This window comes from Bombina bombina, chromosome 11, assembly GCF_027579735.1.
Source record: "Bombina bombina isolate aBomBom1 chromosome 11, aBomBom1.pri, whole genome shotgun sequence".
Taxonomy (NCBI): domain Eukaryota; kingdom Metazoa; phylum Chordata; class Amphibia; order Anura; family Bombinatoridae; genus Bombina; species Bombina bombina.
Genome location: NC_069509.1, coordinates 54,196,654 through 54,217,493, shown reverse-complemented (window position 1 = coordinate 54,217,493; position 20,840 = coordinate 54,196,654). Strand labels below are relative to the sequence as shown.

Sequence of the window (20,840 nt, the reverse complement as noted above, 5' to 3'; positions counted from 1 at the left end):
GATGAATGGCATTGGGTGATAAACTTCATGTGTAACTACAGTGTAAAATAAATCTTAGAAATTTGAGTCACCCACAAATCAATCTGAATATTTAAATTAAAGACAAATGTAGTAGTGTCCCTTTAAGAGTAGCAGGAAAAAAAAAACATGTGACCTGGATACAGGCCAGGGGGAGGGGTGCACTCTGATTTTTGCCTAAGCTGAGTTTGTTACCATATCAGGGTCTTGCTGAGTCACAGTGATCTTTGCCTAGACAGGGAGGAGATTGCTGGCCCTGCCTTCCATAAAAGTCTTCACTGCTGTCTTCTTATTCCTAGAGTTCCTGGCTGACGGAGATCCTCTGATACATTCATCATGTCTGGCAAAGAAGTCATTGTTGTGTTCGGAGCTACAGGTGAGTCTCTAACAGATCTGCAGGGGACCGATCAAAGGGCAGAATGACAATAATTGCATAAAAGCTTATGAGTGAGATCTAATCAAACATTTTTATAACTTTTTTAATTCATATGATTTTATAAATAACCTGATAAATACTCTTGGCTAATTTTGGTATGGGGGGGCGGGGTGTGTGTGAAAAATATTTACTTGAATGATATGTAAAAATGTCATAACTATCTTTGTAGATATAAAACATGACTGAACCAAATGCATAAAAGATTGCAAGGTCTGAGACTGCAGCTTACAGACCTCAATTAGTTGTCAGCTTAGTTCTTTAGAAACTAATAAACATTGTTTATCACTTATATCATGGACAGTTTACAATTTGCAAGGTTGACCGTATTTGGCACTAAATAAATAAAAGAACTTTAGCTATAAAATGTGAAACTTGTTTTGTTTGCACATTTATAATTTGAGTTGATTGTGGGGGTTTTTTTTGTTGTTGTTTTTTTGGCCCTCAATTTTGAAAGCTGTTAATGTAGCTCATTACATTATTTATTTATTTTTTTACTTAATATTTTAAAACTTTCTTTTTAAGGAATCCCTTCTTCAGGCCACATGCCACAGACCTCTCTAACAAATGTGAATGATCAATTTGTATTCATTCTTAGAGAGCATTTCCAATCTGCCTACTTTGCATTCTGCGAGGGGAATGGCAGACCTGCACAAATTCTTTGTTTGCATCTAGCCCTTTATATTCCTCTCCGTTTATTTAAAGGCAACCACATTCCCACTTTTTAATTAGATTATACCGCACTGGGTTTTTTTTTTAGACTGTTTGTAAATACTTCCAGTGGAGTAAAAACTTACTCAAAGGGTATTTTTCTGCAAATGCACTGAACGTGACTACGCTGGTCTCTATCCCCTGAACACAAAGGGAAAGTTTACTAAACTTAGCATTTCTACTGTACAGGACTAGCATTAGGCACCCGTCATTCCTCCCACTGAGTGTAAATGTTCCTTTTAGATACATAGTCATTAAAGGGACAGTAAAGTCAGAAGTAAATGTTTGATTCTGGTAGGGCATGCAATTTAAAAAAAACAAACTTACTTGTTATCAAATTTACGTTTTCTTGATGTCCTTGGTAGAAAAGCATACCTAGGTAGACTCAGAAGCAGAAATGCACTAGTGGGAACTAGCTGGTGATTGGCGGTTATGCACATATGCCTTTTTGTCATTGGTTTACCAGGCGTGTTGCTCCAGCTCCCAGTAGTGCATTTGCTGCTCTGGAATTAACTTTGCAAATGGATTAAACACCTAGTTAGAGACTTAAAGGACCAGTCAACACATTAGATTTGCACAATCAACAAATGCAAGATAACAAGACAATGCAATAGCACTTAGTCTGAACTTCAAATGAGTAGTAGATTTTTTTTATAACAAATTTCAACGTTATGTATATTTCCACTCCCCTTTTACCATGTGATAGCAATCAGCCAATCACAAATGCATATACGTATAGTCTGTGAATTCCTGCACATGCTCAGTAGGATCTGGTGACTCAAAAATTGTAAATATAAAAGACTGTGCACATTTTTTTTAATGGAAGTAAATTGGAAAGTTGTTTAAAATTACATGCTGTATCTGAATCATGAAAACATGATATACATACGGAGGTAGGTCCTGTCCATCTCCAAGTAGGAGTTTGTACAGTTTCGAAATTGCATGTTGTGTGTTTGTGTTTTGCAAGCAAAGTGATTCAAAGGGGGTTGTAGGTCTTGTGAGGTGTTGCTTATGTTGGTGCATAGATAAGTAATGAGTCAGCTGGGCATGTGTAAACCAATTTATTGGCACCTCGGGTAGTTGTTCCTGTATTTCCTCAATTTTCTTAAGTTTGTGTTCGTCTGTTATCGCATAAAACACTCTCCTGTCTATACTTGCGGCCTGCATGGAAATCTTTTTAATCTTGTAAAGCTACTTGCTAAAAATGGCATTAATCTGTAACATGAAAAAAAAATAGCTTTTAAAGATCATTGCTCAGCTAAACTTGTTACTATGATAACTTCTCACTTTACGCCAGGTGATTACCTTTACCACACCCATCACCTCACTATATATAGGGGTGTCTTGGGGGTTGTCTAGGCATTTTTGGTGTCCTATTAGAATAGCCTTGATACCCCCTCTCTAAAGTGTTTTGTCCCCCCCCCTAGTTGTTGTTCATGCTTTTACACCCACAATACATATACAATCTAACTATTGTTACAGGAAAAATTTTAAAGGGAGATGAAACCCAATTTTTCTTTCATGATTTGGATATAGCAGAAATTTTAAGCAACTTTCTAATATACTTCTATTTTTTCTTTGTTCGCTTGGTATCTTTATTTGAAAAGCAGGAATGTAAAGCTTACTGATTGGTGGGTAAATGTAGCCACCAATCAGCAAGCACTACCCAGGGGGCTAAATAGAAGATGGACCGGATCCTAAGCTTTACATTCCTGCTTTTTCAAATAGATACCAAGACAACATCCCATATTAATATATCACTTTTAATAAGAAATGAACAGCCATCCTATGCTTTGTCACTGAGTGTAAAGTGAAGCAAGGTTTTTGTTTTTCCCCCCCACCTTTCCTTAAAGGGGTATATGCTATTCGAAATTTCTATGGTCCGTATCCTAATACAATTAAAGTGAAGGTTAACTTGCCTTCATGCCGATCAAGTATTTTACTTTTTGTACACAATCAGTAGGAGTTTAATTCATTATTTTTTTTTATCAATCTTATTTTCAACCAAGTTATCGGCGCTTTACAAATAAGACTTTTTTTTATTTATTTATTTTACTCTTGATGACGTTTTTAGCTTGTCCAAATGAAAATCGGGTCATGCAGGAAGGCGGATGACGTGGGGTAACGGCCAGGTTTTCAATTGGTCAAACTAAAAACATGATCAAGAATAAAAAAATAATAAAAAAACGGGTTGAATTTGTAACGCATCTGGAATCTATTTATAGCGCCGATAACTTGTTTGATAATAAGATTAATTAATTATTATTTTTTTTTTTATCAAACTCCTATTGATTGTGTACAAAAAGTAAAATACTCGATTGGCATGAAAGTAAGTTAACCTTTACTTTGAAGGGGGATGAAACCTAATTTTTTTCCCCCTTCATAATTCAGAGCATAAAATTTTAAACCCTTTTTCAATTTACTACTTTTATCTAATTTGCTTAGTTTTCTTGATATCATTTGCTGAAAACCATACCTAGGTAGGATCGGGAGCTTGCTGCTGATTGCTGGCTGCACATATTTATTAGCTTATTGATGTGTTCAGTAACTCCTAGTAGTTCATTTCTGCTCCTTCAATAAAGGACATCTAGAGAAGGAAGCAAAATTGATAATAGAAATAAACAGAAAAGTTGTTGAGAAAAAAATTATTTTAGGATTAAGATAGAACATATATTTTTAATGATACTCAAGATAGCTGATCAGCTAAAATTGTTACTATGACAACACTTCATGTTATGCCAGTAAAAAAAAAACAAAAAAAAAAAACATATTTCTGGGAATTAAAATAGGTCTTTGAGGTGTCTACTCCATTTTGGTGGCATTTTATATTGAAAGTGATTTTCAGTAACATTTATCACAATTTTTCAATAAATATTAAGTATAACATATTTTACACCTTGTGAGAAGAGAACGCCATTGTTAATTCCCTGAAGTCTAGATGTTTAAATGTTGCCTTTCTCACTGTCTGGCACAAAATATGAATAATTGACAAATCTGTGAGATGCTCAGCATTTCGGTGGCTTCTGGCCAGACTGCTGCAGGTACCTGGCAGCTTTTCTGTGATTGTTTGATTAGCGGTACTGGGAGCTTTATTTGGGAGTTACAAACGGATGTCATTAATCTGTGTGGTTTCTCCAGCCCGCAGGCACTTCCATATCAAATAAACAGGTGGGAAATTGCTCACAATAAATAATCCATCTTCCAGATAGGCCTAGAGGTATTGCATTAATATTGTATTCTGTTTGAGCTACTTGTAAATATGAAATAAAAGTGTTTTAAAAAAAAAAAAATCTGTTTCCAAAATCTGACGTATAAGAGGCATAAAGAGCCAGAAATGTAAGATGCTTAACTAACGGGAACAAACTCCAGAATATCTGACCTATTGTACTGCAATTGTGAAACAGAGCTGGCAAGTTGTTTTAGCAAAATACTCTATGAACCTCCTCTCTACAGATCCACAACCATTGTATTTTTTTTATATTTCTAATCAAGCTCTATCTGCCTTTTATAGCTTTGCACTGATTAATTTTAAAGGGATACTAAACACAATTTTTTTTCTCTTATGATTTAGATAGCGCAGCAACTTTCTAATTTACTCCTATTATCAATTTTTCTTCGTTCTCTTGCTATCTTTTCTTAAAGCAGGTATGTAAAGCTTAGGAGCCAGACTATTTTAGGTTCAGAACCCTGGATAGCACTTGCGTATTGCTGGCTACATTTAGCCACCAATAAGCAAGCTTAACCTAGGTTCTGAACCAAAAATGGGCCGGTTCTTAAGCTTTACATTTTAAAATAAAGATAGCAAGAGAACCAAGAAAAAATAGGAGTAAATTAGAAAGTTGCTTAAAATTGTAGCTCTATTTAAACTGTGGAAAATGAGTCTAATTATACTAATTTATTAACTCTAGGGAGCTGCTAATTCCTGTTCTACCTTCTACAGATATTCAGATTCTAAATCTTCTGTCTGGATTTTCGCCCTCCCTCTTACAAAATTTGTCAAATTACTGTACTCATTTTCTAAGTTTACATGCAGTGATAGGGAATTTTGAAGCTAGTTAAATAACTCAGAATATTGATGAATAAATAAGAAATTATAAGTCTTAAATTCTAGAACTTTGTAATTTCCATATAGTAGAGAATTGGTTTAGGCATCCCTGTCTCTGACTGTGTTTTTTTGTATATTAAGGGGAAAATCTATCGTGGAATTGTTGTTGCTCTGAAGGATAGATTGCCCCCTCATTCTCCATTTCTCAGTTTTTTTTGAATGGTTAACACAGCTAGACTGGTGTGCTTTGCAACTCTCTGGTGCCTGGAAACCCTTCTCTAGCCTTCTGATTATGTGACTGTGATTGTGTATAATTTAATTTCTTATAGGTAGCAATCTATTGTGCTAGATCTTGTAAAATCATTGTCTGAGTTTTGCAGCACCTCTGTGGCTTATTCGTACTTTCTTTCTTTTTTTGTCTTGAAAAGAGATTCTAAAGCCCAAGAGGCAGCCCTCAGGAACTGAAAGTAGCACATGAATATACCTGTGGTTAGTTGGAATTAGGAAGACTTAAAGCATAAATTACAGTCACAATTTTTGTTCCTTGAAAATTCTGTTACAAAACAATTCTATATTAAGCACTAGTACAGTGAACTAGAGTTAGAGGTAAATTAGAGGGCATAATATTTCTGGATATATTTCTGATACTGGGCTAAGGGTCCTTAAGAGTGCTCTAATCACTTTCCCTTATCTTTACTCACTTCCTTTTCCCCCACTGTTCTTTAATATTTGTTTTCACTTTAAGAGGATTAACCCCTTTCGAATTAGTTAATACCCTATATTTTTATTACAGCACATTCATAGATTTATGGATAAATATATCAACACACAGGTTAAAACGTCCCCGCTAAATATGTCTGCAAGGCAAAGGGATAAAAAATCTAAGGCTTCAACGGAAGCCCTGGCCGATATCCACCCCACCACCACTACTCCCCCTCACATAAATGCACCACTTGATTTACAAACACTTGTCTCAAATATATCCGAAGCTTTAACACCTAAATTTGATGCCCTCAAAATTGAAATAAAACAGGATATTTTATCATTAACAACTGAAATTCGCCAATTCTCTAGCAGATTGAGCGAGGCAGAACAAAGAATCTCTGACTTAGAGGATACGATGGGTAGTCATACTGATAAAATAGACTCTCTGAGCTCTAAACTTATAAAAACCCAATCTAAAATGGAAGACCTAGAGAATCGTGCGAGACGCAATAATTTTAGGGTTATAGGGGTCCCTGAGGAAAAACAATACGAAGATCTTACTAAATTCTTAACTAAAACATTACCACAATTACTTCAAATTCCACAGATAGTCCTTGAAAGAGCACACAGGTTAGGCTGGCAGCCCCCAGATAAAGAAAACCCCAGACCAAGACCAATTATAGCAAAAACACTTAATTATCAGGATAAAGTTTTACTATTACAGTTCTATAAAAAAAAAAAAAAACCTATCCTCTTAGGGGAGACTAAAATAATGCTCTTTCAGGATTTTTCAGTTGAAACATCAGCCAAAAGAAGGGAGTTGGCTCCAGTTTGCACTAGATTAATAAACCAAGGGCATCGAGCCACTATTATCTACCCAGCTAGACTGAAAATCATAATAGAGAACCGGACACATTTCTTTGATTCAGCCAGAGAGGCAGAAAAATGTATAGATCAATCCACTGCTCCAAATCTAGGGTTAAGACCACAGGCAACGACCCTTTCCTAAGTACACTTGGTTAAATCCGAGTTAAGTTTCCTTTTTTCTTTCTGTATTATGGCAGCTTATCATAAGGTTGGAAAACGTGGCCCTCGGTTGTGTTTATGGTTTTTTTTTTCTCCTTTCATTTCTTTCTTCTCTTCCTGTGATAAACTAGATGGCCAGCATAATAAATAAACTTAAATTTGCCTCCTGGAATATTGGGGGTATTACCTCCCCGATTAAACGTAAAACATTAATATCATATTTAAGAAAAATTTACACTGATATTGCTTTTATTCAGGAAACCCACCTAAAGACAGAAGAAATTCTAAAACTCAAATGCTCATGGGTTAAGGAAGTTTTATTTTCACCTAGTAAACAGAGAAGGGGAGGAGTTGCAATTCTTTTGGGGAAAAAGTTAAACTATCAAATTCTGCATATAAAAAATGACACGGAGGGAAGATTTCTTTTGGTAAAAATTAAGATTGACAATGTAATGTACACATTATGTAATATCTATGCCCCTAATGTGATTAATTGGTCCTTCTGGGAAACACTACAGGCAGATATTATGACTTATAAAGAGGGTTACCTGATAGTTGGAGGGGACTTTAATATGGCACCCCAATACCCCTTAGATAGATTAAGACAACAACCACTGGGCCCCAGAACTAAAAGAGATAAAATCGAATCAAAATTGTTTAATAGACTTTTCCAAAACCTTGGGGTTAGGGATATATGGAGGTTACAAAATCCGGATTTAAGGGACTACACATGCCTTTCCAAGGCGCATAAATCACTTTCAAGGATAGATCCTTTTTCTTTTAGATGAAGAATTATGTAAAACGAGAGTAATAGCAGGAATTCTTCCTATTTGCATCTCTGATCATGCCCCTATTTTTTTGGAGTTCCAGGCTAGCGATCCCACTACTAGATATAATCTATTTAATTTCCCATCGTATTTAGCCATGGACCTTAAATTTAAGAATTGGGTAAAACTTAAGTTAGAAGAATATATTTCTTTCAACCAGGACTATATCAATCGTCCTACCATTTTTTGGGAAACAGCAAAAGCTGTGATCAGAGGCGAGATTTTGGCATATTGTATTAGGAGGACAAAGAAATTTAAATTCAGGGAGAAGGAAATTGTAAAAGCAGTATCTAATACATATAATTCTTATCTCCTACAAAAAACACCCAGAACCTGGGAACGATACACGCAGGCGCTAAAAGATAGAGATACTTTTCTTCTCTATAAAACATCTCAAAAGGATTTAAGATTTCAAGCTAAACTTTACAGATATGGTAGTAAATCGGGCAAACTCTTAGCAAGGTTAGTTAAAAAAGATAAAGAGGTTTCCCTAATTGATTCCCTATCTGAAGATGGTAAATTGATAACAAAAATGGAAGATATATCACAGATACTCTTATCTTACTATAAAGATTTATACTCTTTGAAAAATTCAAATATATCTGCCTGTGAAGATTTTTGGAGTAAGATTGTATCCCTATCATTATCACTTGATCAGATGGAAAATCTGAATCTCCCGATTACTGAATTGGAAATATCAAGAGCAATACAAAATCTATCCTTGAATAAAGCTCCAGGCCCGGATGCCCTCCCCAACGAATTTTATAAAATTGCAACGTTAACAATTCTGCCACACCTAACTTCACTATATAATGATATATATAATGATATATATATATATATATATATATATATATATATATATAGTAACTCTCCTTCTAACTTTGCCGCCTCTTGTACCACTCTGATTCTTAAGCAAGGCAAGGACCCAAAGAGGAAGGAAACATATAGACCTATAGCCTTGCTTAACTCAGATTACAAGATTCTTACTACTATTTTGGCCTTGAGGCTACAAACAATTCTTCCTGGTGTTATTCATAATGACCAAGCGGGCTTTATGTCCAAGCGTAATTCTTCAGCCAAGATAAGAGAGTTGTTTCTTACTATTGATTTCTTCAGAACTAGGGAGGGGTTGGGGACTGGAGGGTATGGGGTCACCCCTGATTTAGCAGTTATAGCAATAGATGCCGAGAAGGCTTTTGATTCGATACATCATGATCACTTAATTAATTCTCTGCAACATTTCGGCTTCCATGGCAAATTCCTCAATTTTGTTAAAAATCTATATAACGTAGCTTCTACAAAGATGTTAATTAATGGCTTGACTACTCCAGATATTTTTCTTAAAAGAGGAACTCGACAGGGGTGTCCTCTCTCTCCACTCCTCTTTAACGTCTCTATTGAACCCTTGGCCATATGCATCAGGCAGCAGCTGGAGGGGATTAAGATTGGTTCAGAAGAGCTGAAAATAGCTCTATACGCCGATGATATTCTTATCTACATGTCTAATAGTGTTAATAATATTCCCAAACTCCTATCTATTATTGAACAATTCGGCTCATTCTCCGGGTACAGAGTGAATACCACAAAATCGGAACTCATGTGAATCAAACCCCCTAAGGAACCTATGTTAAGCTTACCTTTCAAAATAGTCTCCAGAGCTTTTAAATATCTAGGGATAATGATTTCACCTATCCCAGAAAAATGGTATAGCCTCAACATTACCCCAGTACTCAATAGAGTTATGAAGATTCTCAAAAATTGGCAGAATCTCCCCCTTTCTTTGTCAGGCCGTATAGCCTTATATAAAATGATATGTCTACCCAAAATTTTATATGTAATACAAAATACTTCATTCATCATAAGGGGAAGAGACTTAACAATATTCAAAGTCAATTCTTTATTAGAAAGTTAAAATTCGCCCCCTCATATGCCAATTTATTTATGGGCTGGTTCGAGTATAAATATCTCTTTGGACCTAATGTCGACTCATCTGAGGGAGTTGTTTGCTACAAAAGATTTATAGATGATCTTATTTTTCTAACTAAATTCAATTCCTCTGAGGCTAAGGGATTTGTTGATTATTTGAATTCTTGTGTCCCTGAGATTAAGTTTACCTATGAATGGCAAAAACACAAAATAAATTTTTTGGATGTGGAAGGCATAGCGAAGGGACAGTTCCTGAGAAATAGAAGAATTTGCTCTAATGAACAAGTATTCAACTCTGAATGTAAGAATCTAGGTACTAGACTCCGTAAACGGGGCTATTGTAATAAAGTTATCAAACAGGCCCATGAATACGCAGCACAATGTGATAGAAGCAGTCTGCTTTCGGTAGCTGGTAAACCCAGTGACAGAAAGATCCAATTTGATAATAAACCTAACTTTATCACTAGGTACTCTAACCAATATTACCAAATTTGTAACATAGTCAAAAAATATCTACCTATGTTATATGGCGATGACGCTCTTAAAGATGTGGTCAAAGGAGGATGTAGGTTTACATATAGAAAGAGTCTTACATTGGGTAACTTGATCTCACCTAGCCAGCTACGTAAACCTGTTAGTCAGAGCTCCTGGCTAAGACATAATGGAACATATAGATGTGGAAAGAATTGTAAAGCCTGTGAACATGTTAAGATAGGTAGTTCTTTTAGCTCCTATGTCACTAACCAGATGTTCGATACTAGGGGATGTATCAATTGTTCTTCTTCATACATAGTGTATCTCATTGGTTGCACGGAACATAAAATTCAGTACGTGGGTATGACTACCCGTGATATTCGTACTCGCATCCGTGAACATTTGGGATACATTAGAAATGAAAACCACTGCTCTGATCTTGCGAGTCATTTTATTGATATTCATCATGGAAATGTGTGCAGTTTCATATGGAATGCCATAGAAATCATTAAGAATAACCCTAGAGGTGGTGATAAATGGTCCACCTTGGCACGCCAGGAGGTCTATTGGATACATAAACTGTGCACACTAAAACCGAATGGTTTCAATTCAGAAAATGATCTTATTAATTTTTGGGAGAATTGATTTATATGTATTTCATTTAACTTGAATTTTTAAGATATATTTGGTAAAACTCTGAATGAATTATTTGTACATTTAACTACTGATGTATGTATTTATTTATGTATATTAAGTAACAGTAATTATCTACATTCTTTACATTCACTTATTCAGTGAGTTTATTACTAATTGAAATATATTGACTTTAATATATATGTATATTCATTCTCCATTAATATTAGTTTATATCATTTTGTATTACTCTGTACTATTTTCATTATTGGATTTTCTTCCTGACTTTGATTTATATATATATATATATATATACAGTATGTTTTTTGTTTGATGTATATACATATGTACAAATTTATGTAGGATTAGCTATGTTTTCATTCATTATTATTTTTATATATTTTTTATATATTATTTTTCACTGATATAGATATATATATATATATATATATATATATATCTCCATTGATTATAGGTGCTAAAACGCCTATTATTTGTATATATCTTTTGTGTGATTATCCCTTTAAAATGGTGTTTAGGAGGTGTGTGTGATCTTTTAACCAATGGGTAACCTGTGTAGGATTTATAAACCTGTATCACCTGTGAGCATGTATGGTCTATGATTACGGCTAAACCCTGCCGAAACGCGTAAGACCGGCTCTTTCCTTCATACCTATTTTTGATGCCCATATGTTTTAACTTTCTAATAAAGAATTGACTTTTTATATATTTTTGTTCTTTGGATCATCTTTTTCTACTACTTTGGGAGGGAAAGGAGCACTCCTATCCTGTAAAGGAACAAGCTTTTTCCCAGTTTTGGAGTCTTGTCCGGTGATTAGAGGTTCTGTGAGCACTATTACTATACACAGCTTTTCAAGCGATACGGATGCGAGCTGGATTGGGACAGCGTCTGACGTCACCCGGAAGTGCTGAGAAGGTACATGCTGGCCGGAGACGCCGAGGAGGAGAGAACGCTCAGACCTCGCGAAGAGGTGTATTGCCACGGAGCGTTAAGTTACACCATAGAGGTGAGCGATATAAGTCCTCTGGTTGTGAGAAGTGGATGATGGTTGAATGCCCACTGACCGTGTGAAGAAATACCGAAATAGCCTTCCTTGGAGTGGTGAGTCAGTAATGGTTTGGATATCGCTGTCCCTCTGTTTTCCTTTCTTGCTGTGTATATAGAGTATAGTGTCACACCTCTGCTATCTGATCATACAGAATACGTTGGACATACATATATCCATTTGCTCAACTGCACACACGAACTTTGCACATGTGTTGTAAACAATATTCAACACTACCTTGAGAAAATTTCTGTGGCAAAATAAAAAACCCAGAATTTCTTTACTTAAACTCTCTCTCCCAAGAGACCTCGCGGGTCTGGCTCTACCAGACCTAAAACTCTATAACTATGCCTTTTTATTACGTTTAATTATGGACTGGATATATGAGAGAAACTATGTCACTAATAATAACTTAGAAAGAAATGTAACACATCCATACCTTCCTTTAGCAATTATTCATTGTAATGCTGTTCAATTATCAAAGGACGTGAAAAAGATGAGAACAATTTATAGTCCCCTTCAAGCGTGGTGGAAAGTGTGTAAACTCCTAGGCGTTGAATATAGGGTCTCTAAATTTATGCCACTATCAGGTAACCCTCAATTCCAGGCGGGAATTCAATTTTCACCTTTTCAGAGGTGGCACAGGGTAGGTTTAAGTAAGGTCTCTCAGCTATTAGATCTTGAAAGGTCATGCATAAAAACCTTTGGCTCATTAAGAGCGGAATATAATATTCCCCAAAAAGATTTCTTCGCGTACTTACAAGCAAGACATTATGTATCTAATTTAATAAGTTCCTATGGATGGAATTGGTCCCAGGGGCCCATAGAGAAATGGCTCATCTTAGCTAATTCTGGTATTATTTCAATCTCAACTAGTTATATAGATTTGAGTTCTATAAGAGGGGTTTCTAATCTGGAAAAGATCTCCACTAATTGGGCTGCAGCTCTAAGGCAAAGCTATATAGAGACTAGCTGTAGCAAATTCTCAATTGCGGAAACTAAGCGAGTTACCCTTTCTTCCACATGGAGAGAATCCCACATTAAATTACTACTAATTACTTTTTTCACTCCAGAAAAGGGAGCGCGGTTTGGTAATTCTAAATTTAGTTTTTGTCCTAAATGTTCTCTCCCTTCTGCTTCTCTCACACATATGTTTTGGGAATGCCCAAAGATGCAACAATTCTGGTTTAAATTACAATATTGGCTTAATACTATTTTAGGAACCTCCTCTCTGAGATTAGAGGTATCCCACATTATATTTCTATGGAAGGACTCAGGAGCTCAGACAGGCAATACTAAAATAGTCAATATGGCTATATTAGCAGCCAGATATTTAACCCTCAGAAAGTGGAAGGGGGGGGGCTGCCCCCAGTATTCCGGAGGTCAAAAATTGTCTAAAAAAACAATGTATCGGATACTAATTTAAATAAGGAATGTGAGGTTATTTTATTTTTTAAGAAATGGTCATCCTTTATTAAATCTTTTCCTTCAAGTGAAATTGACCTCCTAATTCATCCATTCAGAAACTCAGAAATGGTGTTGCTGGGCATCTGGTAATTCACTTACTTTCCTTCTCTGCTTATTTTTTCCCCTCCTTTCTCTCTCCCTTTTCGTCCCCCCCCCCCCCTTTTTTTTTTTTTGTTTTTTTGTTTGTTTTGTTTATTGTATGTGTACCTGTGTGGTAGTCTTGTATGTGTGTCTGTCAGTTTGTTGAGTGTTGCTTGTTGGTGGGCTCACTCCAACTAAGGACGAGGGTTTTCGATAGAATAACAAGACATAAGTTCTGGATAATTCTTAATTGGAGGTATTTTAAGTTATAGAGGGAAAATAAAATCTTCTCCAACAGGTGAGCATTTAGTTGACTGGAATATACAATGACATTCAGTAATAGGCAGGTTAGTCTAATTATAGGTACATTTCTTTTCTTTTTGTCTTTTTTTTTTTTTTTTTTTTTTTTTTTACTTTGAATTACCTTGTAAGCATCAAGTAATGTACGGTTTTAAGTTCACTAAGCTGCATCTGTTTTTGTTATGTTGTATGCTCCTCTGTGTTAACAGTTGATTATATGAATTTGTATAACCTGTTGGATACTAAATAAAGACTTTAAAAAAAAAAAAAATTGTAGCTCTATCTGAATCATGAAAGAAAAAAAATTGGGATTTAGTGTCCCTTTTTAAAAGGATATGAAACCCCCAAAATCTGATTCAGAAAGGGCGTACAGTTTAAAAAAATACTTTACTTCTATTAGCAAATTTGCTTCATTCCAATGGTATTAAGATATAAATTCTTTATTTCACTAAATTGTTGTTAAATCTTCGTTCCTCTTATCTTCCATATAGATCACTTACACTTTTTTTTTTTTTCTCCCATGAGTCTCCAACATTTCTTAAAGGGATAGGAAAGTCTAAATTAAACTTGCATGATTCAGATAGGGCAGTTCACTTCTTTTTTTTTCCGTGAGATAAATGAAAAGAAAGGAGGAACACCCTCCATTGTCTGCAGTTTGTACAAAAAAAGTAAACATAAATACATCTACGTACATTATATCAGGCCATAGACATTTTAGGCTTCTAAACAACAATAAAGGCGAAAAAACTTATTGGCCTCTTATATTATAGGGACCTATTAATGTATTCTTGATCTAATTTGTCTTCTAATGTATACTATAATATGTAACAAACAAAAAAGCCCCCACCTCCCCCAACTCCTCAATGTGTTTGTTCTTCTATCCAGTATTTGGGAAAATAGCCATTATTGACATTTTGTAATACATATTCCGCGTTACTGAAAGGTTTAACTATTTGATGCTGGACATTTTCTAGGAGTGACTTAATAACTATTGTCCATTTGTTGAAAAAACATTTGATCTGTGAATTAGTTGGATATTGTATAGAGAGTTGTTTCAGTGTACATTGTGTTAAGGCCTTTTTGAACTCATTCAATTTTGGGGCTCTATGAGACTTCCAGTTTTTAAGGATAAGATTCCTATTTAATAATATAATTGTGTTAAGTAAATCGTTGTTCTTATATTGGTTTGAGTATTTAATTAAAAAAATAACCTGCTGTGGTGAGATCTCATTTCTTACTTCCAATTATCATGTTAACCAATAATTGATTTGGGCCCAAATTTGCCCAACTTTTGGGCATGACCAAAAGTAATGAAGAGTGTCTGCTGCCTGCAAACTGCATTTAGGACATTTTTGGTTCCTCTTATACCATTTATGAAGATTGTAAGCAGTTATATATGCTTTATTCATCATTTTCAGATGTGATTCATGCCATGCTGTCTGCATCCCGGATTTGTTTATTATATTTATACTGTCTTGCACCATAGTGGCATTAAGGTCAGGGAAGTCTTTTTCCCATTTATATGGAATCCCTTCAATTTGCTTGATATTTAGATTAGAGTTAATTAAATTATATAGATGGGAGATCGAATATAAACCCTCCTTATATAATTTAATTCGGGTGACCATTGGTCCCAGCGACCAGTCCGGGGTGTATTTTTTATTTTTTGTAATTTTATTTATGTAGTGCCTAATTTGTAAGTAGGCAAAAAAGTCTTGTTTGGGAAGATTATATTGTAGGGAGATATTTTGGAATTGATGGATAAATCTGGAGATAGGATTTGTTTGATTTGTGAAAGACCTTTATCCTTCCATTGTGAAAAGATCCTATGTGAAAGACCTGTTTTTTAAATCGGGATTTCCAGTGATTGTCAAGATTTCTGTGCAGAAGGGTTTAACTTTAATTTCCAGGCAGAAGTTCTAACAGGCCATTGTTATGCTTTTCAAAGAGACCAAATTACTGATTTTATTTGGTAGTTTAGAATGTGGACAATGTAGAATGGCTTTAAGATCAAATGGAGCTATCATAGCGGTTTCAAGTTGTGTGCATGAAACATATTCGTGTCCTGTGATCCAATGTAATGCAAATTTCAACAGAGCGGTGAGATTATACAATTTTGCATTAGGAAAGGCTAGACCAGTGGCCTCCTTGGGCCGCATCAATTTACTTAACGCAATTCGTGGTCTTTGGCCATTCAATATAAATTTTGTGCAATTTTGATTAAAACTCGTTACATCTATCTTATGTAAGAGTAACGGGACATTTTGAAGGAGATACAGTAATTTTGGGAACAATATGGTTTTAATTAGCATTACCCTAACCGTGATGGAGATAGGGAGATTCATACAATCTGCTGTCTTTCTCTTGCATTCTATAAAAAATGTTACAAAATTCTGGTCATACCACTTTAGTGTTTAAAGGATAGTTCAACTGGTTTATTTAACCAAAGCAGCTTCGATTTTCCCTATATTAATCTTATATCCCGATATAAAACCAAATCATTGAATATCAGACATCAGGATTGGTAGAGTATCTTGTAAGTTACTTAAGTACAGTAGAAGATCATCCGCATATAGCGACAAAACAAAATCCTGATCACCTATTTGGATACCTTTCATATGTTGTCTTAATAGAAAAGCCAAGGGTTCCAACGAAAGGTTAAAAAGTAGAGGGGATAGGGTACATCCTTGCCTGGTACCACGTTGGAGTTTGAAACTGTCTGAGCCCACTCCATTTACTATCACTGCCGAAGTGGGTTTATTATAGATAGATTGAATAAACTTAAGAAAATTTCCTAAAAACTGAACTTCTCTAGGGTAGTGAACAGATGATCCCATTTTATATAATTGAAGGCCTTTTCAGCATCTACAGTCAGGATTGCTGCATTTTCCCCTCTATGGGGTTTTACCTGTCTGTACTTGTTCCAATAAAAGTCTAAGATCAACATTGTTTTACGTATGGTTTTTGACCAGACTCCTACCAGGCATGAAGCCAGCCTGATTCTCGTGAATTATTTTATGTAAATGAGGTTTCAAATGATTGGAAATTATTGCAGTTAAGAGTATATAATCAAAATGAAGTAAAGCTATAGGTCTATAAGAGGACACATTTTCGGGATCTTTATCCTTTTTAAGTATTAAAGTGATGTTTGACGCTGCGTAATTGAGTGAAAGTACTTTCCCTTTGTCAAAATAACTATTAAACAGGTTGTATAGGATGGGTGTTACCTGTTCTATAAGAATTCTATAAAATTATGCTGGCAGCGTATCTGGCCTAGGTGCTTTGTTTAATTTTGCTGCTTCTATCCCATCCATAATTTCCTGCTCTGATATTGTATCATTTAGTTGTTGTATAACCTCGTGTGTTAGCCTAGGTAACTTCACGTCTCTCCAAAAGGCTTTTTTTTTATTCTACAGATGTTTCCTCAGCTAAGTACAGGTTTTGAAAGAAATTAAAAAAGGAGTTTCTAATCTCTGTATTCATTGTGTATCTCTTTGAATTTACCATAATTGCCTCCACAGTTATTTGATTTTTGCTTCATAATTCTGGACAGATATTTAGCTGTTCTTCCCCTGTAGCCCCATATAGAGCTTTTAATCCTAGTTCTTCCTGCATTACGCTTTTAAGAAAAAGATCCCTCTGTTTTGTCAGTATATGGCCGGGTTATAATACAATATATTCAATAATTATTCTTTAAAATAAACCCCCAATAAAAATGCATATACAAAACAATAAAATTAATGTAAATTCCTAAATTCTTTGTATTTGTTATAATTTATAGACACATTGAATTATATTTATAGAGAACCAGATATGAATCAAAACTATACAAGTTTAAACTATTATAATATGCTATGTAAAGATAAAAAAAATAATCACCTTATTTATTAACCTTATTCACAATTGAATTTCATTAAAATACCACAATGAGATGCCAAGATATGAGCCACTAACATTCAGACTGGTACAATTAAGTTATTTAACCCACAAATGATTCTATACAATTCTAATTAGAACTTTAGAAGTATATATATTCTTAATGTAAACAGTCAGTTTAAATGCCAATAAATTCTTAATTACCTACAATTAAGACCAATTCTAAAATATATTTGTATATTTGCAAAGATAAATTATTTAGCATTAATAATTAGTTGTAAAATACACAGGGCTATGAAACAAAAGTTTAAAATACAAATTGTCCTTTTAAAATCTTTAACTGCAATTTAGCTATAGTTACTAAATACCTTTGATTTAAATATTATATATATATATTTAGCAATCGCGTATACTTCACCCAAAATGACCAAATCGATAATTCAGCTTCCAAAACTTGTTTCTCCTCATATGAAAATAAGGGTATTTGCAATATGGATAATAAAAAGGTAGCCCAATCTTGCTTATAGTGACTGTGTTCCAACGCAGCCAGTTATCCAGTCACCACTCTTAGCAAAAGTCAGCAGCCTTCTTTTTTTCCCTCTTGCATTCAGCTTATATTATCTTAATCATTGGTGAAACGATATGATAGGCCCTTCGGATCTGAACATCTCATAGGTCATCTTGGGAGACGCCTCCCTGAGCTGTAATACCGTCTCTGATCTATAAGTGGCAGCAGACACCCAGGAATGTAGCCCCACCATCAAACATTGCTAACAATTTAATACATCTTTATAAAGTGATTATTTAAACCACTCTACTTCCCTGTATTAATCACTTACAATATTGATCATAGATGGGGTTATATAATGTCATTTTTCTGATTACTCCAATATCAAATACAGTATGTTTCTAGTGATCATACAAATAAACAATTACACCATCAATCATTTGCCCTCCCCAGGATCACAGCATTCAACATCCTGGCATTGCATTGCATCTCAATAGGAATGCAATGTATTTAATATTTCTAATGAATTTTGAATGCATGGCAATACCAGATGCAGATCTTAAATGAAAATTATAGTGTTATTAATTTTGAGACATTTTGCATCCTTAAGACATTCTATGCTTTAAAAAAAAATACATAGGTTAAGACATGTTAAAATCTTAACTCTCAGGTTTTCATGTTCATATTTAATGTGTCTCAATATACATGTTCATTTGAGTATTTCCTTATATATTCATATAAAAACACAGCAGATTACATATTTTTATATAGTATTTCAAATTATACAGGCTGTATTTTAAAATGAACCCAAGAGTTACAATGCAAGACATGTGTCTTTGTTAGTCAGTACAGATGTTGATTCAATACAACAGGGACAATTTAACACTTAGATGATGACAGATGCTCTGAACATGTTTGTAAATTCAATCATTCTCACAGACGGACCGTCTATAAATTCACAGGAGGCCTGTGAGTTCATTACTCATCTATGGGCAGGAAGCTCATATATGGGCATACACTTCTGAGGGTTCCAAAATGCTAATATTTATTATAAATAATAAATAAAAATGCTAATATTATTATTAATAATCTTCACAGATACCTTGACAGTTTTACTGTTTATATAATTATCCCAATTGAGTTTTGTTGGGGCGGCTAAATATCTGTTATAACTATTTTTAACGTTATTGGCGAGTTGTACGTCTCTCCGATTGTATTTCTCTTTTTTTTTTTTTTTTTTTTTTTTTTTTTTTTTTTTTAAGGCCACAAAGATAGGCTTTTATATCCCCACGTATAACCGGCTTCCCAAAAAAAATTCTGTTTAGTCTGTATATGCGTGGTTAAATTTGGTGTACTCTAGCCATTTGTGTTTCAACCAGTTCTGAAATTTAGGATTATGCACTAAATGTTTAGGAAAGAGCAAATTATTAAATGGGAGACGTTGTAAAGATTTAGTTTTAATTTCTAATGATATAATTGCGTGGTCTGATATGCATATCCTCTGTTTGTTTTTATATCGAGCCCCAATAAAATGTCAGTAACCAAAAACATATCTATGCGAGACATAGTGCGATGACTTTTGGACATGCATGTGAAGGCTTTTGTGTCTGGGTTTTGAATGCGCCATATGTCACGGACACCTACTTTATGACAAAATCTCTGGAATATCCGGGTTTTCTTATCTTAAACTGCTGATGGTCTCAGTCTATTCATATTTGCCAAGGCTATTAGATTCAAATCCCCACCTATTAGGTTCTTCCCTTTTAGACTCATTAATTTTAGGGTCATGATATCCCAAAATGTATCATCTGTTTTGTTTGGGCCATATTTATTACATTAAGTGAAAATAATTTTATCTATGTTAATAATCTGGAACCTACCATCTGGATCTATTGTATTTATTAAGATGGCCACCCCTTTAACTTCCCCAGTCATAAAGTGAAAATAATTTTATCTATGTTAATAATCTGGAACCTACCATCTTTGCAGAAATGTTAAGCTTCTTGTACACTGTTAAATATTTTTGTCTCGCCATTGCTGAATATACTCACTTTAGCTGGGTATAACCGTCTAGCATTAAAATTTGCTTTAATTATCCTAGTGCAATAGGGTGCCATCTCCCTCCACTTGGCGGAGGTTTCGACTGAAAAATCCGGAAAAGGGAGTATTTTATTTTGGTCCACCAGTAGGGGGGCATGACCCCTATATGCTCTAAGGAAATTAACTTTATCTTGAAAATTCAAGAATTTGGCTATGATGGGTCTGTTTCTGAGTGTTCCATCTGGATTTTTCTTAGGGGGGCCTACTCTATGTATCCTTTCAATCTGAATAGGCGCTGGGGGGCCTCAATATATTTAGTGCCTTTGGTAGAGTGTCTTATGAACTGCATAGGGTTTTGATATTCGGGGGATTCTGGAAGGCCAATAATTCTTAAATTGTTCCACCTTGAGAGGTCTTCTAATCTTATTTATAAGCTTTGAATAGTTTTATTATGTGAGGTATTACTATGTGCAAGGTGAGTGATCCTATCCTCAGTGTCTGAAACCCTTACTTCTACCTTGTTTAATCTCATGGAGAATTGCCTTATTTCAGCTGTAAAATTACATATATCTTGTTTAAGTGATTCAAATTGAGGTGAGATCAGATTTGATATTTGGGTTACTATGTCAGCTATTCCATAATTAGAAGTTTGTTTCACTCTGGTGTAAGTTTTACATGGAGTTCTGCTGTCTTAACACTT

At 34.7% G+C, this 20,840-nt stretch overlaps 1 protein-coding gene across 1 annotated transcript in view; it reads left to right on the top strand.

Moving 5' to 3' along the window:
- The first annotated feature begins 227 nt into the window (after nt 1-227).
- LOC128642509 (nmrA-like family domain-containing protein 1) overlaps nt 228-20,840 on the top strand; it is a 58,359-nt gene continuing 37,746 nt past the window's right edge. Inside the window, exon 1 of the mRNA XM_053695290.1 lies at nt 228-394. Coding sequence (XP_053551265.1) covers nt 355-394 — 40 coding nt within the window. The 5' untranslated portion in view covers nt 228-354. The remainder of the gene's footprint in view (nt 395-20,840) is intronic.